This window comes from Podarcis cretensis, assembly GCF_951804945.1.
Source record: "Podarcis cretensis genome assembly, chromosome: 1".
In the NCBI taxonomy this organism is placed as follows: Eukaryota; Metazoa; Chordata; class Lepidosauria; order Squamata; family Lacertidae; genus Podarcis; species Podarcis cretensis.
The window spans coordinates 119,625,802-119,651,370 of record NC_137170.1 but is presented as its reverse complement, the minus strand read 5'-3'; the positions used below and the strand labels follow the sequence as shown (position 1 = coordinate 119,651,370).

Below are 25,569 nucleotides of genomic sequence, written 5' to 3'. Positions count from 1 at the left end.
TGCATAGAAGTTTGGTTGTATGCCACCCTGATTATCAGGACTCATGCAGAGCAAGCTATAAATGCTTTAATACATAAATAAATGGAGTCAGTTTTGTTTGCCATCAATCAAAGTATGTAAGATAATTGATGGGTGTGCTAAACTGTTGCATCCAAGGTCACACAATAAGGTCAAGGCCCAATTCAGAAAATATTGAAGCTCCTCCCAGTTATGTTTGGAGAGAGAGGCTAACACTGTTACTTTTTTAAACAAGGATGGGAAACCTGGGGCCCTGAAGATGTTGTTGGACTACAGCTCCCATCATCCTTGACTATTGGCCATGTTGGCTTTAGCTGATGGGAGTTGGAGTCCAATGACACCTGCTGGACCACAGGCTCTCCATCCTTGCTCTTGAACCAGGCCCTCCCTTTTGACCTTGAAGCCCCCCTCTATAATGTGGAACATTTTAAAAACTGCTTGAGATTAAATTGTAGTGAAAGAAATTAGTCAAAACATGTTGCACAAGTAACATACTACAATAAATGTTTGCTTTCTGAACACCTATTTGGGGTTTTGCCTTAAAAAGGGGGGAAAAGAAACATTTTGATACTGCCTTCTTTCCTCTTGATTGAGGTAAGGTCTCCTAAGCTAGGTTCTAGTAAGTCCTGAGTAAAATGGGACTATGGAAAACCCCAAGTTACATCTGGGAAAATATCATAATTCCTTTCACTGAGGCTAGTCTTAAACGGATCATACAAATTTTACGTCCCTCACCCAAGATAGTTGTGGAAAAGTTCGAGATATTTAGCTTCAGGTTGTTGGAACTCTCTTAGACATACATACGTACAGTGATACCTCGGGTTACATGCACTTCAGGTTACATACGCTTCAGGTTACAGACTCCGCTAACCCAGAAACAGTCCTTCAGGTTATGAACTTTGCTTCAGGATAAGAACAGAAATCGGGCTCCGGTAGCCCGGCGGCAGCAGGAGGCCCCATTAGCTAAAGTGGTGCTTCAGGTTAAGAACAGACCTCTGGAACGAATTAAGTACTTAACCCGAGGTACCACTGTATATATCTTAGATATCTAGAGAGTTGCCACTCAGAACTTGGTCCTGCTGCCTTTGACAGCAGCCTAATGCAGAGAATCAGATAAGATATGCATCGCTCACTACTTTTCTCCATGCCAGGAAAACATTTGTCTGTCAAATATTTGTGTGTTAATGACATAGGAACAGGGCCAATAAAAATGCCAGAAAAATGTAGCAGTGTCTAGTTTCTCTTAAGTGTGACTGAAGTGTCTAATCCAGAAAAAAATGTTACCTTGTCCATGCATGCATATGGATTCCCAGCATCAAATCTAAAGACGGCTTCATTTTTAAATCTGTTTCTGAACTCTTGCTGTTTAACCTGAAAGACATAGTACACACACAAACACAAAAGTTGAGTCCTTGAAAGGTTAAGCAGGTGATCCATTGAGATGATACCGTAACTTTTCCTTGGCTGCTATCCATTAAGTACGTTCCATCCCATGAACCCTGAATCATTTCATTTAAGTCCCACTGAATTTGCTTAAAACTTTATTTAATACAGCCTGCACAACCCCGACACAAATCACATCGCACATACATTTAAAACATTCCCGGTGGATAAGCATAAAACATTTAAAATCTACATTTGATCTGACAACAGTGGCAGGCACCATGTTTGAAGTAGAAACAGATTAGACATAATTGAAGATAAAGAGGACGCAAGCATCATTCCCACTTTTAGGTGAAGTGGGCTTTAAATTATCAGATTCATCCGGAATATATTACCAGAAACATTGAATTGTTATCTTTAGACAGCCTTTTCTAAGAGTTTACAATTTCTCAGTTCAGTGAAGCTTGCCACCAGCTTGTTATCGGAACAAAAAACGAAAAATCATCCGGTTCACAGCACAGAACTGATCTCACCTCAAAAAGTACACATTTTCTTCTGATAACAGACACTTCATTGGACTGTAGAGGAGTCACTTCGTGCTTCACAGTGAAGGCAATCTTTTTAAGATTCTTCCACTTTTCAGGTAATTCCTAACAACGCACAAACCAATATTGTTTGTTCGTTGGCACATCAAGTCAGCAAACCTTCCTTTCACAAAGGGTTGTACCCATGTCTTATTTTCACTTTCTTTTTTCCCCCTATCCTGGTACATTTACACCTTTCACTCTCCACCTCATTATCCTCTGCAATTGTAGACTCATTGCTCATAGTAATTCATAAAATATATTTCTTGCATTTTTAAAAAAAACGTTTAGGTTCAACAGTCTGCATCTCAGTAAGCTTAATTTATATTCAGTCTGAAAATGAACTCAGCATCTCCATTGCCTGCCACATAGTATATGGCAGGTATTGCTTTTCGTTTAAAGAACAGCGGAACCTACACTTTCTTACCCGTGAATATTTGAATATACAATAAGTCGCCCACATTGTCAATATCCAAGTGGCATTACAGTTCACTTCAGGTATTCGATATTTCTGTTAAGTTATGGCCTTCTCGGTAGTGGCACCCATTCTGTGGAATGCGCTCCCATCAGATCTCAAGGAGATGAGTAATTACCGTATTTTTTGCTCTATAAGACTCACTTTTTCCCTCCTAAAAAGTAAGGGGAAATGTGTGTGCGAATGCAGGCTGTGCAGCTATCCCAGAAGCCAGAACAGCAAGAGGGATTGCTGCTTTCACTGCGCAGCAATCCCTCTTGCTGTTCTGGCTTCTGAGATTCAGAATATTTTTTTTGTTTGTTTTCCTCCTCCAAAAACTATGTGCGTCTTGTAGTCTGGTGCGTCTTATAGAGCGAAAAATACGGTATACATCTTGCTTTTTAAGGTTTAAGGTTTTACTATGTTTTTATATATGCTGGAAGCTGCCCAGAGTGGCTGGGCCAACCCAGTCAGATGGGTGGGGTATAAACAAACAAACAAACAGGTGGACAACGCACTGGCTCCACCATCACCCACACTGGTATTTCAGTCACCATCCATATATATGGTAACTGCCTGAAGTGGGACTTTTCTGTACTAGCTCTCCATTTCAGAAGATTTCCCTCCAACTTAGGAGACCTTCAGGAAGGACAAAGCAGAAGCTATACTACTGAGCTTTGACTCTTTCCCAGCCTGGAAGTTTAGAACAAACCACATACAACAACACTGAACCAGTTCTGAAACCCGGGCCATCAGAAAAGGAGAATCGTTTCCCTTACCCATATAGCAGTGCTTCCCTTGTATGAAAAAATGGAGCTGGGTGTTTTTCACAGATTTGTGACACCAGGCTCCAAATATCCATATAATATCTCTCAATAGCTTCATATAAATGTGCGGGGAAAGATGGAAGGAACCGATAACGCAAATGCCATGGGGTTGAGAAGACATCTCCACAAAATGGTACATCTGCTAATGGTCCTTAGAGGCAAGAGTAGAACCAAAGTACCCCAAATTCCTAATAGCCACACCAAGAGGATACCATGGTCAGTGGCATCAAGAGCAACCAACTGATCAAGGAGGACCAACAAGAGCCACACTCCCGTTTGTCCCATCATTTCTAGGCATAGGTCTGAGAGGTTTTTCTATTGTCCCGCCTCTTTCCCCAGGAAAACCTGTGCTCTACTGCTAAATTGGAACAAACATATACTGGGTTTTCTGCAGATTGACGTTTATTCTGATTCAGCAGTAAACAGTGGGTTTTCCCGGGGAAAGCAGCAGGACAAAAGAAAAGCCTCTCAGAGCCCATGCGTAGAAATCACAGTACAAATGAAAATAAATTATAAATTAAAAAATCGTCCAATAGCACCCTAGACACCAACTAAGTTTGTTCTAGGTATAAGCTTCTGTGTGCATGCACACTTCTTCAGATACACTGAAACAGAAGTCACCTTCTGCGGCGGAAGCAATTGATGTAAAGATCTAGTGTGGTATTGCGTCCATCAAGAGGGGTCCATATTGTGGCGTTTCTTTTTTTGTAACATTTTTTTATGGCAGTTGGTGGTCAATGTTCTGTTCATTGGTGGGTTGGGAGGGTGGTAGCCGTTCCCCAGTAGGTCGAGAGATGTTGTGTTGTGAAGATGCTGTTTGTTCTTCTTTGTTTCGTTCTTGTGTGTGTTGAAAGTACTCCCCCAGGCACAGACGGCGGAAAAATGCTTCCAAGTCCCTGCAGAACTGAATATGGTGTATCTGAAGAAGTGTGCATGCACACAAAAGCTTATACCCAGACCATGAGATTTACAGGATGTATGGCTTTGAAGGAGAATGTACTAAAAATGATGTACAGTGGTGCCTCGCAAGACGAAAAGAATCCGTTCCGCGATTCTCTTCGTCTTGCAGTTTTTTCGTCTTGCGAAGCAAGCCCATTGACGGCTTAGCGGATTAGCGCTATTAGCGGCTTAGCGGCTTTTAGCGGCTTAGCGGATAAGTGGCTTAGAGGCTTAGAAAAAAGGGGGGGAGGGAAAAAACCCGCAGGAACTTGCAAGACATTTTCGTCTTGCGAAGCAAGCCCATAGGAAATTCGTTTTGTGAAGCACCTCCAAAACTGAAAACTCTTTCGTCTAGCGAGTTTTCCGTCTTGCGAGGCATTCGTCTTGCGGGGCACCACTGTATAGATGGCATTTGACGCCAATAAAATTGGCTAAAATGTATAGAGAGAGAGAGACAGAAAATGCTGGAAATGTAAGGAAGTAGATGGGGATTATTTTCATATGTGGTGGTCCTGTGACAAGGTTAAGAGATTCTGGGAATTAATTTACAATGAACTTAAAAAGATATTCAAGTACACATTTCCCAAAAGGCCAGAGGCATTTTTGCTAGGTCTAGTGGGAAGAGAGATTAAAATAAAAGATCAGAATTTGTTTATGTATGCCACAGCCGCCGCAAAAACTCTACTGGCCCAAAAATGGAAAACACAAGATTTACCAACCATCCAGGAGTGGCAGGTGAAGAAGACAGATTTTGCGGAACTTGCCAAATTGACAGGAAGGATCCGGGACCAAGAGGACCAGAGATACAACAACAATTGGAGTAAATTCATTGAATATTTAAAGGAGAACCACAAAAGTTTAAAGACACTAGCAGGACTGGAATAACACCTTCAATGTAAAATAGTAGAGTTATGACAATAATATATGCAATAAATATGTGATGTATATACCAGCTGCAGGGAGGGAGGGAAGTCAAGACTCGACAGAGTCAAAGGGATTATATTGTGATAATAAGGAATGTTGGAAAAAGGATTATATGAAGAAAATAAAAAAAATTCATTTGAAAATAAAAGCTTATACCCAGACCAAACTTAGTTGGTCTCTGAGGTGCTACTGGACAATTTTTTAATTTTTTATTTGTTTTGACTGCGTCAGACCAACATGGCTACCTACCTGAATCTATACTTTATACTTCTAGTATAAATGAAAGTAATCATGGGATAAGGGGAGTGAGGATGAGTGCAGAGTCACAATTTTTACAGGTTTAGAACCAGAGGTAAAATGGGAATGTTATACCAAGGGTGAATTGGAGTGTTAGGTACTAGAAGTCTGAGAAACGAAATCTGTAAACAGATAAAACCCCTAGGAGAGATTTTTTTTTAAAAGGGGGTAAATAGATAGATGGAGTTAAGGAGAAGCAATAAAAAATAAAATACAGTGGTACCTCGGGTTACAGACGCTTCCGGTTACAGACTCCGCTCACCCGGAAGTAGTACCTCGGGTTAAAAACTTTGCTTCAGGATGAGAACAGAAATCACGCTGTGGCGGCAGCGGGAGGCCCCATTAGCTAAAGTGGTACCTCAGGTTAAGAACAGTTTTAGGTTAAGAACGGACCTCCAGAACAAATTCAGTTCTTAACCCGAGGTACCACTGTATCAAATAAGATATTGGCATCAAGTTTGTTCTAAAACTTTAATTCCAAAGGAAAGGTTAGTAAAAAAACCAAAACTGTTGCAGTATTACTGAGCCCACTTTTTCATAAATATCTAGTTCTATGCATAAATCTGCTGGACTTCTTTTTTTGCGTAGTGTCATTTCCCAAGAAATGAAAATATTTCATGCTTGGTATGAAACTTGGAAGCGTGTCAGCTTGATTGGCTTATTTTTTCTGTTCTAAATTCTCATTTATTTTAAGTACTTCATTGAAAACATGTTGTTGCTTTTTTACTATGGAAATATTGTCTTTAAGGTGCAATTTATAGGCAGGAATGTCTTTGTGCCCTCATTTGTGGATTCATTGTCAGTAGATTGCTTATGTATATTAAATTCTCAGGCCTAGTGAATGAATGACAATTTTTGCATCCTATAAGAACCTGTGTTTTCAGCAGTGACTCACCTTGTGAGATGGCCCTGGTTTCAGAACCGACTCAGGGCTGATTTCTAGGGTTGGTTCTAAACATAGGGCAGTAGCCAATGTTATATATAATAGTAGATAGTATTAGATGTAAGCGAAAAGCTGGGCTGGATGAATCCCTAGCCGGAATTAAGATTGCCGGAAGAAATATCAACAACCTCAGATATGCAGATGACACAACCTTGATGGCAGAAAGTGAGGAGAAATTAAAGAACTTTTTAATGAGGGTGAAAGAGGAGAGCGCAAAATATGGCCTGAAGCTCAACATCAAAAAAACGAAGATCATGGCCACTGGGCCCATCACCTCCTGGCAAATAGAAGGGGAAGAAATGGAGGCGGTGAGAGATTTTACTTTCTTGGGCTCCATGATCACTGCAGATGGTGACAGCAGCCACGAAATTAAAAGATGCCTGCTTCTTGGGAGGAAAGCAATGATAAACCTAGACAGCATCTTAAAAAGCAGAGACATCACCTTGCCAACAAAGGTCCATATAGTTAAAGCTATGGTTTTCCCAATAGTGATGTATGGAAGTGAGAGCTGGACCATAAAGAAGGCTGATCACCTAAGAATTGATGCTTTTGAATTATGGTCTGGAGGAGACTCTTGAGAGTCCCATGGACTGCAAGAAGATCAAACCTATCCATTCTGAAGGAAATCAGCCCTGAGTGCTCACTGGAAGGACACTCATGAGAAGAGAAGACTCCCTGGAAAATACCCTGATGTTGGGAAAGATGGAGGGCACAAGGAGAAGGGGACGACAGAGGACGGGATGGTTGGATAGTGTTCTCGAAGCTACCAGTATGAGTTTGGCCAAACTGCGGGAGGCAGTGGAAGACAGGAGGGCCTGGTGTGCTCTGGTCCATCGATTCATGAAGAGTCGGACACGACTAAACAACTAAACAACAACAAGTATTAGATGTTAGTGGTTGGCAGGGCTGCACAGGCAGGGTAGCATTGCATACCTGGCTTCTGAATGCTACGCATTGCTGTTGGTTACCAAGGGCAGGCAGGCAACGTGGAGATCAGCACAGCAAAGACAAATGCTCCTTTCGCCACGTCCACACTGCGCCAAGCTCCCCACTGCCTCTCCCTTCTTCCTCTGCTGGTGTGTTTGCAGATTCAGGGAGAATAAAAGGAAGCACTTATTCACGCAATGAAAGATGCAGTGACGGTCTTCCAACTTGGATGGCCTTACATGGGGATTAGACAAATTCATGGAAGATGTGACTATTAGAGCCCATTAGTCATGATCATGGCTTTGTGACGCCTCCAAGTATCAGAGGGGGAATGCCTCTGAATACTAGTTCCTGGGTATCATGAAAAAGAGGGGGCCTATTTTTGTTCATTCTCTGCTTGTGGGCATCTAGTTGGTCACTGGGAGAACAGATTGCTGGGACCAGGTGAGCATTTGGTCCAATCCAGCAGGGCTCTCCTTAAGTTCACTTCTTGCCTCTTATCTCACTGGGACCTAACATGCTGAGAAGACCTCTGTAAGCAGCAAACGTTATGAAACTTATTTTTATTATCGGTTTCTAAATATTATGTATTTTGTGGTTTTATATTGTGGTTTTATGTTGTAAATGCCCTGAGACCTGTGGGTATAGGGTGGTATACAAATTTAATTGATTGTTGTTGTTGTTGTTGTTGTTGTTGTTGTTGTTGTTGTTATTCTCCACCCCCATCGTTCAGCCCGGACACTGAGATCCAGTGCCGAGGGCCTTCTGGCAGTTCCCTCATTGTGAGAAGTCAGGTGACAGGGAACCAGACAGAGGGCCTTCTCGGTAGTGGCGCCCGCCCTGTGGAACGCACTCCCTTCAGATGTGAAGGAAATAAGCAGCTATCTTAGCTTTAAAAGACATCTGAAGGCAGCTCTGTTTAGGGAAGTTTTTAATATTTAATGCTGTATTGTTTTTAACACTCGATTGGAAGCCGCCCAGAGTGGCTGGGGAAACTCAGCCAGATGGGCGGAGTATAAATAATAAATTATTATTATTATTATTATTATTATTATTATTATTGAAACTCAGCAGAAACAACAGCAGTTGATTTTTTACCTCAAGTTCTGTGTAAATCTGCTCTGGTAGCTGTTGCCCATAGCTTCGCAGCAATTCAGCCATCGATTTTAGAGGCTTGAAAATATCTTCAATGGATTGTCGGTCGCGGATAGCCATGAGGTGTCCCATTATTTCAACCAGAAGCGCATAATCTCCTTCATTCACTTTCTTAGCTAACCCTTTTTCTGTTTCATGGATGAACTTGGCTAATTCTGTAACGCTAGAACAAGGTTATGATGTCAGCAACTAACGTGTACTGAGTTTGCTGCTTTCACAGAACTTCATTATACTTTAAGGACCTTTCCAGACACATGTGCACACGTCCATTCAGCCATTCTACACCCCTCCACACACGTCCCCCATCCTCCAGGCCAATAAGAAGCATTATCACAACTCTAGAGTACATGCTAGCCAAGCAAAAATACTCAAAGAAGGAACAGAGCGGGGCTGGGAAGAGGTGTTGCCTGGGCAGAGACATTGTGGCATGGGGTGTGTGTGGAGTATAGGCCTGGAAAGAGTCTCTAGAGGTGCCACCTCTCTAGAGGTGCTCCTGGTCTTGAGGTTCCCCAGTGAGAAGCTTCCATCTGCATGTTCATTGGCTTAGCGCACAGGGCTGTTCACTGACATGCAGCCTTCCACAAAGCGTGTTCTCCTTCATAGAGAGCACGTGTTGCAGTGGGGGCCACCAGGACACTTCAAAGTTGTGGGGCGGGCTAATTGATCGTTGGCCATTGATGCAATTGGGCTTCCCTTGTTGGGAAGAAGTTAATGTTGCAATTTGTTGACTGACAGCCAGAAATGCTAAAACTCCTTGCACGAGGCTAGGGCTTCCTCTTTTTGCCCGTGCATCGGATTGCCCCCCCCCCCCATATTTAGGGTTGTTCGCTTTGACTTTGCTATGCCTGTCATGGGGTTGTCTGCTCTTGGGGCAGGGGCCTGGTAGGAATTTTGTCCATCTGGCTGATTGGCTGGGGCCATTTGGTTTTTGCCTACTGCGTAGCAAATCGTCACAACTTGTAAGGTTCGCGGTTAGGCATTGGTTTATGGTTTGGTTGGTTGAGGGGCATGGATTGGCTGTGCCTGCCCCTCTAATGCTGCTGCAGCAAGGGATTCCGTTAAAGGAATCAGGGGCTAACTATTGCTTGTCCACCCTGTCAAGGGGGCTCGGGCCACTGCAAGAGCTCCTGGCTGCATTTGGGGAGGGCTGAGGGCAGGTTCCCTGCTCCATTGCTACCCCCAAGTGTATTCCTTGGGCTAGTCACACGTCTTTGAAGTCTCTCAGCCCCACTCACCTCACAGAGTGTTTGTTGTGGGAGAGGAAGGGAAAGGAGAATGTTAGCCGCTTTGAGACTCCTTAAAGGGAGTGAAAGGCGGGATATCAAATCCAAACTACTCTTCTTCTTCTTCTTCTTCTTCTTCTTCTTCTTCTTCTTCTTCTTCCCCTTTTCTGACTTTCACAGGCATGCGGAATGTCAGTCTGGCCCCCACCGTGGGGGCGGATAGTCGCAACCAATGCCTAAGCAACCACTCACATGTTTGTATTTTAATAAAGTTGTGGCCAAAATTATGCCAAAAACCTTAAACAAAAAATTTGGTGTGATGTGTGAGTTATTGGGCTGGCCCTGGGGACCTTTACACACAACAGTTGTAACCCTACATAATTGGGGTTCTGGCTCATACAGAAGTCTGTGTGTATATAGCCTTGCCTCCTGCAGACATCCACACTCCACATCAGAGGTTTGGCCATGGAAGCTGCACAACGTCAAGGCTGGTGCCAGCAGCAGACCCCTGCTTCTTCTTCAATGCAATTAACCCACAAAAGGACGTATTTAAGGACCATTCAGCAGAGCAAGTCCTTTGTACAAGATCATCTGCGATTCTGCTTTGTTGGGATCAAACTCTTTATGGTGGTTTTTGTTTGGCTTTGGTGATGTTCCATGGCCTTGTTTCTCCCCTACTCAATATTTCACGAAACGAGCACGGTTCCACCCCCGTTTCAAAAGATGTAAAATTCAAAAGCCTTTTTAAAAGACATCAAAGATGGCTTACCTTTGGGCTACGTAGTTGAGCAGATGCTCCTGAAACATCCAGCTCCATTTTTTAATAACATTCATCACAGCTATCTTGAAAGGCTTAATATCCACCTGAAACCAGCCATTAAAAATCTTCTGGTTTTCAAACTTGCTTACTTCTTCATGCAGGGCTTCATAAATGCTGATCTTAAAGAACAAGATGTGATTAAAATTCTGGTGTTTTAATTAGAAGAGCAAAATCGTGTAAATAGCTTAATGGAACACAACTAACAGAGGCAGATGAAAAGACCTTTAAAAATGACAAAGTACCTGTTGTTTAAAGTGATTTAACTGTAGGGAGCATTTCTGAAGTTCATAGTCTGCATATAATTCCAGCTCTTCAGTACTGAGAAATCGTCCATAGAGAAGGAGCTGCTTCATAAATTTGGCTTTATCATCCATCCATAAGTGGCTGTATTTCCTAAAGTAGCTTTGATATTCCTGAACATTAACAATGACCGAGTGCACCCTGGCCATGATTTCCCGGTGCATTTTATCCAGTGTATCCATCTGGTCCACATCATCCTAAATGTGAAAATAAAACCAGAGAGAGTTGGTTCAATGGTTTTTGAGAGAGAGAGAGAGAGAGAGAGAGAGAGAGAGAGGGAGAGAGACTGCAGCAAGGCCCCAGGACAACTGCAAGTATATACAGTGGTACATCGGGTTAAGTACTTAATTCGTTCCGGAGGTCCGTTCTTAACCTGAAACTGTTCTTAACCTGAAGCACCACTTTAGCTAATGGGGCCTCCTGCTGCTGCTGCGGCACCGCCGGAGCACGATTTCTATTCATATCCTGAAGCAAAGTTCTTAACCTGAAGCACTATTTCTGGGTTAGCGGAGTGTGTAACCTGAAGCGTAGGTAACCCGAGGTACCACTGTAAACTAATCTCATGGTTTACAAACACATACTCTGGCTTCCATCACAGTGTCCTGTTGTGCCAGAAGCGGTTTAGTCCTGCTGGCCACATGAACCAGAAAGCTGTCTGTGGACAAATGCCGGCTCCCTCGGTCTGAAGTGAGATGAGCGCCACACCCCATTTGACTGGACTTAACCGTCCAGGGGTCATTTACCTTTGCCTTTTACTTTACACTAAGCTGAAATATGCCTTAGGCTGCATTCCTATACTCACCCAGAAATAAGTCCCACTTAACTCAATGGGGCTTACTTCTGAGGCGACACACATAGGATTGCGCACAAATAATTACATTACGAAACAAGTGTCCAGAGGCCACACTGCAAATCACTTTTAAGATTCCAGTCTAGGCTCTCAGCCCCAAGAATCCTTTGGTGTGCAATTTCAGATGTGACTACTCACATAATCCAAAATGCTGTTGCCATGGCAAGCTGTTTCTAAGTGGCAAAAAAAAGAGAGCTAAAATTCGATGGAGAGAAAATGATGCCCTGCCCCTAAGGTATATACCAATGAGATGTGAGTCAAAGGCTTTCAATAAATGCAAGACTAATTAGTGTGTCTGGATGTGTTCACAATTACACACACACACACACACACACACTTTTTAAGTCTGAAAAATATTCCAAACTTCTTCACATATTATGAGCATGCATAGGTAAGGAAATGGAATTGTTCCCATTTGACTTTGGCCTTACCTCCTACATGTCTTCAGCATAACCAGCAAAAAAGCCTACATGCCTTCAAACTATATGCCCTTTAGCTGTTGTTGGATAACTTGTCTCCACCATCATTTAGACTGGGGTAGCCAACACGGTGTCCTCCAGATCTGAGATGTTGCTGAACTGCAACCCTCATCCTTTCGGGCCCTGCTATCAGAGGCCACTGAGAGCCTTTAGGTATTGTTGTCTAGGTCCCCACCCCCACCCCAAATAATAAAACCAGACAATTTTAGACATGGTTTTGAATATGTATTTGTGCATGCCCATGCCTCTTTGTTTACAAAAAGCAGCTGTGGGGGATCCCCAATTCAGACTGGAATCATATAGCAGGGGGACTTTAACCTTTTTCCCACCTGAAGCTACTTCAAGGGGAGGAGCAATTTTCAGCAAGGAAAATGTGGTAGAAAAGGGTTAAAACCCATTGCCCTGAGATGTGGTCCCAGCTGCTTTCTATGAGCAAAGAGATGAGGTTGGTTGCAAGCACATTTTTTTTTCAAAATCTTGCTTATAGTCACATCATGTTTGATTCAAACACACATTACCATTAGTACAACCCACTTTGCTGGGTGTCTCCCAAAATAGAGTTTACCATTTTGTTTTATTTTTAATGGATGCCAGCGGTGTCATATTGGCCAAACCATAGCATCATAGGCCTGATTCATCAAAGGTAGAACAAAGCCAAAGACTATTATTCAGTCAATTGGATGGACAATATAACCTTAGTTGAAATGGCTGTTTAAAATATTCAGTGGTTATGGCAGATGAAACTGATGGACTATATGGAAATGGGGGAAATGACTGGCAGAATTCGAGACCAGGGAGAAGAGTCGATGGAAGAAGATTGGAAAAAAATTTAGAGTATATTTAAAAAAACATTGTAAAATTAATGAATGTTAGAAAGATGCTGGAATGAACTTACATGGTCTTAGCAGAAAGGTTATAAAGAATTATGTTAAAATGGATTGTTAATGGGTTAAAGTGTAAGATTTAAGGTTAAATTGCGTTAAGATAAATTATAGAACAAAATCTGAGAAAGAGGGAAAGGACTTGCTGAAACAATTATGAATTAAGAATACAAAAATGGAGGTGCGAGGAAGTCATGGAAATAAGTAAATGAAAGATAAATATATGAAATACTGGATGTTATTGTTTTTAAATGTTACTGTTTAGCTGTATTGTTTTTGGGTTTTCTCTTCCCCCCTTTTTGTTTTTTTTAGTACTGTATTTTCCTTTATTTTTGAAGTATTGTAATCTTTTTTATTACTATTCTTTTTTTGTAATTGTTAAACTTCAATAAATATCATATATATATATATATATATATATATATATATATATATATATTCAGTGGTTAAAGAAAAAGATAATAGATACATTGGTGATTATACCTGATAAGTGTTATATCCAAGATGCTTAGCAACTCTGTTTATATTTGATGCAATCAGGTAAATGTTCTGAATTAGGCCCTCCACGATGTCAGAAAAATTGCCACTGACAGTATGCTCCAAAGAAGGCTTAAAAGTCATTTCATTGTTGTTAAGGATGAGCTGTGCTTCAAATAAGGGAGTAGGTTTTGAGGTTGTCTCGGTGTTTTCAACCAGATACTGAAGAGAACACTTGATAGCTTGAAACAGTCCATCTGAAATCATGTGGTCTATGTATTCAATGTAGGCTTTCCATTCATCAGAAAGGGGATCTGCCTGAAGCAAGTTCTGATTCTCCTGGAGAAAGCAATTTGCCCGAAAATGAGCAGCAGAATTTAAAATTGCACTCCCCAACACAGAATTTCCCCTATTCCAATTAATTAACTTCTTCAAAAGTGAAAGACAACTCTTTTTCCCATTTCCTTCCCCCCCCCCCCCCGTTCTTTCAAGGAGGAAAAGGTCCCCGCTATTTACAACATAATTGCCTGCCTGATGACTCAAGTGTCCATTGAACAATGCTCTGAAATAAAGGACACCACCAACTCAGGAAGTCTGAGAGCTACAGAGGCTATGCAAGCTGTACATGCTATAGCGTCTCTCATTTACCTTGTTTCCAGTAGCACCTCTGTCTCTGTGATTTGGTGAGCAAATCTCATCCTAGCATCAATGATGGCCAAACTTGGCCCTCCAGCTGTTTTGGGACTACAACTCCCATCATCCCTAGCTAACAGGACCAGTGGTCAGGGATGATGGGAATTGTAGTCCCAAAACAGCTGGAGGGCCAAGTTTGGCCATCACTGCTAACATGAAAGCCCTAATATGTGATTACAGGAGGGTAAACCAGATGACGAAGGGGGAAAAGGAATGGGAATCCAATTTACTTATTATAATTTATTTATAATTTATTTATTAATTAAAATTCTATACTGCCATTTACCTGAGGATCACGGAGATGTTTACAATTATTTGTCCACTCAGACGGTTGTAATACTTTCATTTAAACTCATTTAAGCAGCCCTGCAAACTAGGCTAGGCTGAAAAACTATGACTTCTCCAAGGACACACAATGAACTTCCTGGCAGGATTTTAACACCCTTCACACCATGCTAAGTAAACCAACTTTCTGATCTGCATACTTCAGTCTAGGGCAGGAATGGGAAACCTGTGGCCCTCCAGAGAGTTCATTTATTTATGTTTAACAGAATTTGTATATCACTTAATCATTAAAAAAACCTCTAAGCAGTTTAAATAAAATAGACATTAAAATTATCAATCAAAGTCAAAAGTTAAAAACAAGGTGGTCTAATTGTTTTCCACAATATAAATAAAATTTTCTGGGAATTTTCTGGAGGGGGGGGCAATAAATTACATATTACCTGAACCAATTGGTGGATCCTGGTGCTCATCTCTTGCACTGATCCATATAGCTGGCACATTCTTTCATTGTTATCAAGGCACAGCAGCGGACAAGCGACACCAGTTTTCCGTACGAGGAACGAAGTTTCACTCAGTCTATGCAGCAGGTTCTGGATCAACCCCACATTCTCCTTGGCTTTCTGGAGCAGGCTGCCTACATTTTCAACGAGTTCCCTGGTTTCTTCGATATAGTTCCACAGTCTCTCATTTTGCCAGGTCAGTGTGTCGAAAGCAGGCTTCAACTGTTGGTCGATTCTCCCAATCTCGTGCGCTATGAGCTCTGCTTCCTCAGGCAGAATTGTCCTCTGCAACTGGTTATATTGCCTGGTGATTAAATTTAAATTCCCAATGTACTGAGGGGGAAATAAATAATAATAATAATAATAATAATAATAATAATAATAATAATAGTGTCTATTATTCAATGGTGATTTAATGGAGACATAGAGTGAATCATTCGTCATAATTTAGAGATCTCTCTACCATCAGAAGTATAATAATAATAATAATTTATTATTTGTACCCCGCCCATCTGGCTGGGTTTCCCCAGCCACTCTGGGCGGCTTCCATAAAGGTAAAGGTAAAGGTACCCCTGCCCGTACGGGCCAGTCTTGCCAGACTCTAGGGTTGTGCGCTCATCTCACTCTATAGGCCGGGAGCCAGCGCTGTCCGCAGACACCTCCGGGTCACGTGGCCAGCATGACAAGCTGCATCTGGCGAGCCAGCGCAACACACGGAACACCATTTACCTTCCCACTGGTAAGCGGTCCCTATTTATCTACTTGCACCCAGAGGTGCTTTCGAACTGCTAGGTTGGCAGGCGCTGGGACCGAACGACGGGAGCGCACCCCGCCGCGGGGATTCGAACCGCCGACCATGCGATCGGCAAGTCCTAGGCACTGAGGCTTTTACCCACAGCACCACCCGCATCCCCCTAGGGCGGCTTCCATAGAAACCAAAAATACACTAAAATATCACACATTAAAAACTTCCCTGAACAGGGCTGCCTTCAGATGTCTTTTAAATGTCAGGTAGTTATTTATCGCTTTGACATCTGATGGGAGGGTGTTCCACAGGGCGGGCGCCACTACCGAGAAGGCCCCCTGCCTGGTTCCCTGTAGCTTTGCTTCTCGCAATGAGGGAACCACCAGAAGGCCCTGAGTATACTCAGAGCCCTTGCATGTGAAGACTGATCCATTCCTTCCAATGGAAGGAACAGAGCTGTACGAGACAAGGGGCTTATCCACACTTGTCCAGCTACTTTCCCCCGAGGAATCCCATGATTAACAGCTGAATTGGAGAAAAAGTTAATCAGGTTTTTCTGTCGATGGATGTTTGCTGCAATTTATTGGTAAAGAATGGATTTCACCGGGGGAAAGCATTGAAGAAAGCAAAAAAACAACAACCCCAAAACCTTGGACATATGCTTTCTAAGAGGGAAATATTTAATATGATTTTTTAAAAACACACACACACACACACACAGAGGTATGGTCTTCATGCTGACTTGCATGTTTAAAGTTAGTTTGGCCCCATGGAGGTATAGATTATAGAATCTTATGACCGTAGAGTTGGAAGGGACCACGAGAGTCATCTAGTCCAGGCTTCCTCAACCTCGGCCCTCCAGATGTTTTGAGACTACAATTCCCATCATCCCTGACCACTGGTCCTGCTAGCTAGGGATCATGGGAGTTGTAGGCCAAAAACATCTGGAGGGCCAAGTTTGAGGAAGCCTGATCTAGTCCGACTTCCTGTAATGCAGACATCTTTTGCCCAATTTGGGGCTTGAGCTCATGACCTTGAGATTAAGAGTCTCATGCTCTACTTACTGACTGAGCTGTCTCAGACAGCCCTCCCGAAGGGCCACCATTATTTTAACCCTTCCCCTGATTTCATGTGACCTTTATGTATGTATGTATTTATTTATTTATTTAAGTACTGGGTAGCAAAGAAGATACAATCTCTCAACTGGACTGTCAATTGCTGTTCCAACTTTTCCATTGTTGTGTGAGTACGTGGTGCTTAAAAACAGGTCAACCTACACCCATTTCAAGTGGCCAATCAAATAGCTAGCCCATCATTACACCACCATGTCCCAGGCTCTTCTAGAAGCAGGAAGCAGGAGAAGAAATGTCCCAATTTAGTGTAACCACATTGGGATGTACTGAGCTCTACAGGGGATGCCAAGAATTTCCACACCAATACCCCACCTAATGCTGTCAGTCCCTACTCCATGTTTTGGTAGGCCCCTCAGCAAGTTGTCCCTGCTTGAGTGGGCTCTCCTCTTCATCCTTGCTGCTGTCACTGTTGCCCATTCAATTGCCCTGTCTCCTTAGGCCCAATCCACACAGGTGCCCTGGTTCAAAGCAAGTGGTAGGTACTGCTTGGCCTCCTTCAGGCCAGTGCTCACTTGCTTAGAGAGGACAAGTAAGCAGGTTGCGACTGTGCAGAAGAGGAGAAGTTGCAGCAGTAGTGATAGGTGTTCCAAGGATTGGTTGTGCCTCCATTTCCTCCTCCTGCTGGGATGTGGAACCTCTACCTCTCTCATGTTCTACATCAGTGTTTCCCAAACTTGGGTCTCCAGCTGTTTTTGGACTACAATTCCCATTATCCTTCACAGCTGGTCTTGCTAGCTAGGGATGATTGGACCTGTAGTCCAAAAACAGCTGGAGACCCAAGTTTGGAAAACAGTGTTCTACATGCATCACTGAGCCAATCCTGTACATGGTTTTGGTCCTTTTTGTCCACACAAGCACAAGGAACAAGTTCTCATTGGTGTCTATACTTCCAGTTCAGCACCAGATTACATTCTCAGCACTGGAGGAAGTTGCTATTCCAAACACAACCCTACTGGATAAAATTTGAGTTTGTGATGGCAAAGAATCCCACAGTCCATTAAGACATCTGCAAGCTCTCCCGCCTTCTGTGAAGTCTTGGTCTGAGAAGCCCATTTTCCTACCAGTGCTTTTATAGGAGGAATGAGAGAGGAATAAAGGGGCCTTCCCCCACCCCCAGGTTCTTTTCTCCAGTACCTTTAGAGAAAAGGAAAGTGTGGAGACCCTAAATGTAGTTGAAGTGTTCGGTCCTCCCGCCCCCTTTGTAATTTGAACACTGCTATTTTGCTGTCAATAGAACAGCCAACTAATTCAACAGAGAAGAGAAGAGGGCCCTTTGTATTCAAAGGAACACATATGCGTGCAGTAAGACTGAAATACAAGATTAACTACAAACTACAATATAACAACCATCCAGCTGACAAAATAATTAGGAAAAAATAGTTGTGCACTCTTTGCTTTTGGTTTAGATAGTTGAAGACTCAAACAGATTACTGCAGTTATGTCAATTTTCTTCCATTTCTTTATATTCGCACACATCTTTCATACGGAATCGCTTCTATTTACCTTGTAAAGGGTTTCTCTCTTGGAATACAATTGCATGGCAACCTCAGGTATATCAGGGTGTTTTAAAACCTGAAGGTATTTCACTTCCCTGAGGACGGCAGAGAGCTGCAGGAGAAGATGTAAATGATTTTGTCATGTTGCAAGAAGCTTCTTCAAAACTACCTCGCTTCAAGGACACCCGTGCAACTTCCTTCCAGCTGTACCATTGGACATTTTAGTTCAGATGCCAGAGAGATCCTCCAGGTGTTCTACAGTGGTACCTCAGGTTACAGACACTTCAGGTTACAAACACTTCAGGTTACAGACTCCACTAACCCAGAAATATTACCTCGGGTTAAGAACTTTGCTTCAGGATGAGAACAGAAATCGTGTGGCGGCGGTGTGGCGGCAGCAGGAGGCCCCATTAGCTAAACTGGTGCTTCAGGTTAAGAACAGTTTCAGGTTAAGAACAGACCTCCAGAATGAATTAAGTTCTTAACCCGAGGTACCACTGTATAAGCATAACTGTATTACTAGTGGTGTTGGATTGTTGTTGTTTGGTTTTTGGTTTTGGGTGTGTGTTTTTTAGTCTAACTTGTGTAAAGGCAAGACTCCAGGCATTGCTGATGGTTGCAGGAACCCCGTAACTCTTGCTGGAGAATATAAGCAACAGGAAGTAGGGGAGTAATGGCCATCGACCACGCACCAGTATTTCCTATGGGCCCAGGAGAGGGCTCAGAATCATGACTGCAAATAATTCTGAGGCTCCTCACCAGACTGAAGGTTGTGATAATCATCAATGCTATTTTTCTAGAAAAGGAGGTGCCAGAATTCACTGTGAATTGGTGCCCCCCTGAGAGATGCCGGAACTGAGTTCTGGCTGAAAAAAAGCCCTGATCATCATTCCCTGACATCCCAGTCTTCCTGCCTGTCCCCTGAAGCCCATAATGAAAGTTCATAATGACTGAAAAATGATTCACCCTAGTGTGGTAAAGGTAAAGGTAAAGGTAAAGGTAAAGGTAAAGGTAAAGGTAAAGGTAAAGGAACCCCTGACCATTACGTCCAGTCGTGACCGACTCTGGGGTTGCGGCGCTCATCTCGCTTTACTGGCCGAGGGAGCCGGCGTACAGCTTCCGGGTCATGTGGCCAGCATGACTAAGCTGCTTCTGGCGAACCAGAGCAGCGCACGGAAACGCCGTTTACCTTCCCGCCAGAGCGGGAAAAACCTATTTATCCTATTTATCTACTTGCACCTATTTATCTACTTGCACTTTGACGTGCTTTCGAACTGCTAGGTTGGCAGGAGCAGGGACCGAGCAATGGGAGCTCACCCCGTTGCGGGGATTCGAACCGCCAATCTTCTGATCTGTGGTTTAACTCACAGGGCCACCCGTGTCCCAACACCGTGGTGTGAGTTGATGCCAAATGCAGTCTTCCACGCCTCTCAATCTGGCCTTTGTAATACCCCTCATTAGCCCTGGATTCGCGCTTCTTTAAGTGCTTTTGATGGTTGGGATATGTTATTGAACTGCGATGATGTATTTTGCTTTCTGGGGTATAGGATGGAGAGGGGTACAGGGGTAGAAACCTCTGGCTTTTGCGTGGTTCAGATGCATCCTACTGTACAAAGCTAAAATCTGTTGCTACACCCACTTTTGCCTCTGGCCCTGCCCACACCATGCATGCAGCTCCTCAAAACGGAATTGCGACCCTCCACCTCAGAAAGGTTCCCCACCACTGGTTTAATTGACAAAGGTCCGTATAGTTAAAGCTATGGTTTTCCTAGTAGTGATGTATGGAAGTGGGAGCTGGACCATAAAGAAGGCTGATCGCCAAAGAATTGATGCTTTTGAATTACGGTGCTGGAGGAGACTCTTGAGAGTCCCATGGACTGCAAGAAGATCAAATCTCTCCATTCTGAAGGAAATCAGCCCTGAGTGCTCACTGGAAGGACAGATCCTGAAGCTGAGGCTCCAATACTTTGGCCACCTCATGAGAAGAGAAGACTCCCTGGAAAAGACCCTGATGTTGGAAAAGATGGAGGGCACAAGGAGAAGGGGACGACAGAGGACGAGATGGTTGGACAGTGTTCTTGAAGCTACCAGCATGAGTTGGACCAAACTGCGGGAGGCAGTGGAAGACAGGAGTGCCCGGCGTGCTCTGGTCCATGGGGTCACGAAGAGTCGGACACAACTAAATGACTAAACAACAACAGTAAAGAACAAGTTGTCTACTATACCCTTTCATTAAAGTTTACTTCAAACAATCCACAGTCGTCGTATCTGAGAATTGGTTGACGGAGATGTGCTTCACAAAGGTGGTTTAAATCTTGTGCCCATGTGGTATAAATTTCCTCATCGTGTTTATCCAATAATTCCAACATTTTCTCACATTTTTGGAAGACAAAATTGGTTTCCTCTGTTTGCAGAATCCTAGAGAGAGAAAAAGGATTTCCTCCTCAATGTCATTTCTAAGTACACAGTGGAAGGTTTTTTGGGAAGTGGTTTAAGCCCTATTGTACAATTTTTATAGCAATACTTACAGATGATTGATGCACCTAAAATGTGTTCTGTGCTTCAGCAGTCTCTCTCGTAACTCCTGAGACCATTTTAAATTGTCTGCAGTCACTGGCATGTTTTTATGAAGTGCATTGCCTCCATCCCTTAACTTAAATAAACAGAAACTGTTATGATGATGGACTGTCAATACACCATAAGTAAAACCTGCAATAAAACTCAAAAATGATCCCATTGGAACTGAATCCAAAAATCTCCCACTGAAACAGGTTCTAGTTTGCAAATTCTAAGCAGATTGACCCAGAATTAAAATTCCCAGCGGGAATAAGCAAGCCTTCCTTCTGAATACATGCTATTGCTGTACTTTTCCGTGTATAAGACACCCCCATGTATACAACGCCCCCTCTTTTTGGGGACTCCAAATACAGAAAATGGGGAAGATTGCCCAATTGTTGAGCGTTTTTTGGGCTGAAAATCACTCAGCCGCAGGAACGCAACAGCCAAGCCACCAATTGCCTGCAAGCTCGCTGAAAGCAACCACCAATCACCCGCCCAATTGCCACAGCACCCAATAGGCAGTGGACCTTGCAGCACCCACCAATCACCCACAAAAATGCCATGGACAATATCCTGCTCGTGGCAGCCACCAATCGCACGCCCCACCTCTCCACTATCTGTGTATAAGACGACCCTAAGTTTTTAGCAAAACATTTTGATAAAATAGCCTAGACTTATAATCGGAGTAATATGGTAAATATTGAAGAACTACTCTTTTAAGAATCCTGTGCTGTGATAAAGAATACCATACATATTTGTTGAAATGTATGGTAATGGTCAAGCATAATATGAGCTGCAGCCCAAGAACACCAGAGGGCTGCAACTTCCCCACCCCTTCCATAAATGCTGTAAGACTGATGAAGTAATGACCGCTCCCCACTTAAAACGGGGGGCGCCCTTTGCGGGGACGCGTGCAGCCCTGGATCTGGAGTGGCCCCATCAGCATAGGCTTTGCCTTCCCTCAGGTGGGATACCTGGAGGTCCCCGCCTACCCCAGTGAGTTGTCCAATCCCACCTGGGGGAAGCGTTGCCAGGGAAACCAGGCCAGGTAGGGGGAGGGATTACCTGCCCACACAATAGAGGGTGGATCTTAATTGTTAATCCTCACTTGGCTCCAGAGCTTCTCCCACCCTACCCACCCTCAGTTAATGCCTTCTTTTGCAGGTTATCTTTTCTTCATAGGTTTTGCAGGTTAACCTTTCTCCACAGGTATGCGGGCGCTGCTACGATAAGGTCGCTGTTAAAGGGCCGGAAAGGAATTTCCCTGCATTGGCAGGTTTCGCCTTTCCCGTAGCAAAACGTCACAACTTTGGCGGTATCAGGCCTTGGGCGGAATCCTTTAGTCCATCTTCCTCTTTGCGGCGGCGATACCAGGGTTCCCCGTTAAAGGGGTTTTTGAAGGGAGGCTTTGGCCGTACGCCGAAAGGTCGTCATTGCCCTCCCCTGCGGCGGCGTAACGGGGGCGGCTATCTCTGCTTGAACATATGTTCTCCAGAGCCGGCCCATCCCCCCCCACACACACTGGATAACCCTGATGCTCCCTAGGTCCCCGGCTGGGGACTAGGGAGGGAGAACGCCCAATGCCTGAGCCAAGGTCTACCCACATTTGAAATTTAATAAAGTTGTGGCCAATTTAATCCCATAGCGCGTTGTCTAGAGTCGTTATTCCACATGACGGGGGGGACCACTCGGGATCTGGGGACTCCGCCTGTCCACGCAATGAAGTCACTTAAGCATCACAGATGACTGTGTGAGTTTACAAGCCTATATTACATCACAGACTTGATAAAGAAACTGATGCTCCAGGGCTAGAGTTGCTCTGTCATCAAACAGGTATGAGAATCAAGTCCTGTAGACCTTTGATAAAGCAGGCATGTCCACAGTCCGCTTCTTTGGGGGCCTAATCCCTGTGGCAGTTTATTTCCTGGGGTAAAACTTCAATCTTAAAAAAAGCTCAGCAACTTTGATCGGCCCTCATGAATGCTCACTTTATCAAATCTGGCCCTCTCTGAAAAAAGTTTGGGCACCCCTGGGATAAAGGTTTGTTTACATTTATATCACTTATTCCTAGGTGGTATACGCAAGGCTCCCAAGCCAAGCTCTGAGCCAGCTGCTTGCTTTTGAAAATTCTCAATTACAATTGGAAAGAAAAAGAAAAAGGGAACATTCTCTGTTTCTCTTAACATTTCTTTTACTTCTACTCAAGTTTTTAAAAATAAAAATAAATAAATATTATTTTTTAAATGCCTGAGCTCTGGGCTGTTGGCATATCTCTCCCCCTGAGATGTCCCTGGAATGACTTTGTAGTTCAGAAAAGTTCTTCTGCTGCCATAGCCACCATGGGGGATGCAAAGATTGGGGTTGACCCAAGATATTGGGGCCCCAAAATGCTGCTTCCCTCCCCACCAAGGAAGAAGGGGAAGATCTACATCAGGAACAAGCAGGGGGGAAAAGATCTACATCAGGATCGGCTGCCCCTGTGGATTCTACTACCTAAGGCAGTAGACTCACCTAAACATATGGATGGGCCAGTCCTGGCAACACAAATACAATGGTAAAAACAAAATAAGGCGGGAAGGTTAGAAAAAAAGGGGGGGGAATCTGTTCACCAGCATTTCTCACTATCCTGAAACCTATTGAAACTTACCCCAATGGAAAGAGGGCTACCCAATTCATCACAACCTAAAAGCACATTATTGGAAAGAATCTTATGGGCATTCTAATTGCCTCCAGACACTGTGCCTACCATATATATGCCAGACAAGAGTTGTATAAGTTGGAAATCTATTCATAGAAACAAACTTTTTCAGTGTGTCCCCTCCCCCTTCAGTTTGTACTAAAACACAAAGTAATGAGGTTATTCTTGACAACACAATAGCTAGTCACCAAGGAGAAAATAAAATTAATGTCTCTGTAAATAAGTAAATAACACGAAATAATAAATTAGAATGCCAAAGACTGTTACCCACTTTTTCTATTTGATTGTCAAAGATTTGCTTGCAGCAGGTAATTTCCTCATCAAACATTGAAAGAAGAACAGCAACGTTTGGATAAAAATGAGAATAGATGACAGGCCTTTCCAGAAGTTTTCCAAATATCTGCAAAATCTTGAATTTTAAAAAAGAAGGTAACTGAAGCACGTGTGTCAATTTTCATCTCTGTTTTAAAAGATGCTATTTTAGGTGGTTTTATAAAAATTATAAAGGGCAGAATAATTTCTTTATCTGTATTGTATATTCTGTTTTAACAGATTGGCATTTATGTGTTAGCCTTCAAAGATTATTTCAGGTAAAATTATTGTATGGGTTTAAAGTGAAATCACTTTGATGACTAAATTTTTGTCTTTACATTCCTCCACAATCTGTTTAGTAGAGTGTTTCACAAGAAACCAGCTATTAAAAGAACAAGATTCTCCTCTCATTTTTTTTAGGGCCTCACCTGGGACTGAAAGAAATGCATCTCTAAAAAAGGAAAACCTAGAAGGAAAAAGCAGATCAGAAAGAGACCTCTGGACTATACTTAAATGTTTCAGTTCTGATCCTTGAATTCATTGATAGCCCAATTTGCTTGGTATTTTGTTTATTTATTCTACCATTCATTAAATTTCTATACTGCCCTTCATCTGAAGATCACAGAGTGGTTAACAATAAAAAAACACAAAAATGCATCCCATAACAACAAACAAACAAAATTAACCAACACCCCCACATAGTATTTTTATTTATTTGTTAAATTTGTAAGTGATAAACGGAAGAGCAGTTGTTTGATACACATAAAAGAAGTTATACGATGGCCATTGAACCCTGATTACTGTTTCAGGTACGAATAGGACTGCTTACAGTAGAAATGAGGAATCTGTGCCCCCCAGATGTTCTTGGACCACAGCTGCTATCATCCCTGACTTTTGGCCATGCTGGCTGGGGCTGATGTGACTTGGAATCCAACAACACTCAGAGAGCCAAAGTTCTCCCATCCACGAATTACAGATTCTATATAGCTTCCTGCAGCAGTGTTTTTCCGAGGTCAAGTGTTACAGTGATGGAGTTGTGTGAACTATGAACAACTATCTGGCCTCTTTTAAATTTTAGCAAATAGACTGGGACCATACCTGAAGGAGCAGCTCCATCCCCATCATTCAGCCCAGACACTGAGGTCCAGCGCTGAGGGCCTTCTGATGGTTCCCTCACTGCGAGAAGCCAAGTTACAGAAAAGTTCCACCCTGTGGAATGCCCTCCAATCAGATGTCAAGGAAATAAACAACCACCTGACTTTTAGAAGACATCTAGGGAAGTTTTTAATGTCTGCAGTTTTATTCTGTTTTTAGTGTTCTGTTGGGAGCTGCCCAGAGTTGCTGGGGAAACCCAGCAAGATAGGAGGGATATAAGTTATTATTATTTATTTATTTTTTATTATTATTATTATTATTATTATTATTATTATTACACATATCCTCCAACATTTCTCTAATGAAAATAGGGACATCTTAAGGAAAAGCGGGACATTCTGGGATCAAATCAGAAACCTGGACAGCTTCTGTAAATCTGGGGCTATCCCTGGAAAATAGGGACACTTTGGTGGTCTGCTGGCATGGGGAGGGTAGGTGGGGGGGGGGCTCTTTTGTTCTGTACCATTTCCCCACAAAAAACCCCCTCTACCAGCTGCTATTTGTTCACTTAG

The 25,569-nt window shown here is 43.0% G+C and overlaps 1 protein-coding gene and 1 long non-coding RNA gene across 3 annotated transcripts in view; one reads left to right on the top strand and one right to left on the bottom strand.

Annotated features, from left to right (window-relative positions):
* Positions 1-23,918, bottom strand: part of LOC307220097 (dynein axonemal heavy chain 11-like) — a gene marked incomplete at its 5' end in the record, with an annotated part of 229,278 nt that extends 205,360 nt beyond the window's left edge. The window contains 11 exons of the mRNA XM_079983734.1: positions 1,303-1,389; positions 1,935-2,051; positions 8,395-8,614; positions 10,444-10,613; positions 10,737-10,991; positions 13,488-13,820; positions 14,900-15,292; positions 18,341-18,445; positions 20,559-20,751; positions 20,862-20,986; positions 23,862-23,918. Of these exons, the coding sequence (XP_079839860.1) occupies positions 1,303-1,389; positions 1,935-2,051; positions 8,395-8,614; positions 10,444-10,613; positions 10,737-10,991; positions 13,488-13,820; positions 14,900-15,292; positions 18,341-18,445; positions 20,559-20,751; positions 20,862-20,986; positions 23,862-23,918 (2,055 nt within the window). The remainder of the gene's footprint in view (positions 1-1,302; positions 1,390-1,934; positions 2,052-8,394; positions 8,615-10,443; positions 10,614-10,736; positions 10,992-13,487; positions 13,821-14,899; positions 15,293-18,340; positions 18,446-20,558; positions 20,752-20,861; positions 20,987-23,861) is intronic.
* On the top strand, positions 22,687-24,406 carry LOC307220670. Of its 2 annotated transcripts, none has more exons than XR_013841025.1 (3): positions 22,687-22,725; positions 23,884-24,019; positions 24,323-24,406. It is a non-coding gene; the product is annotated as an uncharacterized lncRNA (long non-coding RNA). The 2 variants fall into 2 exon arrangements; XR_013841026.1 differs by lacking the exon at positions 22,687-22,725 and adding an exon at positions 22,813-22,932.
* Positions 24,407-25,569: the final 1,163 nt, after the last annotated feature.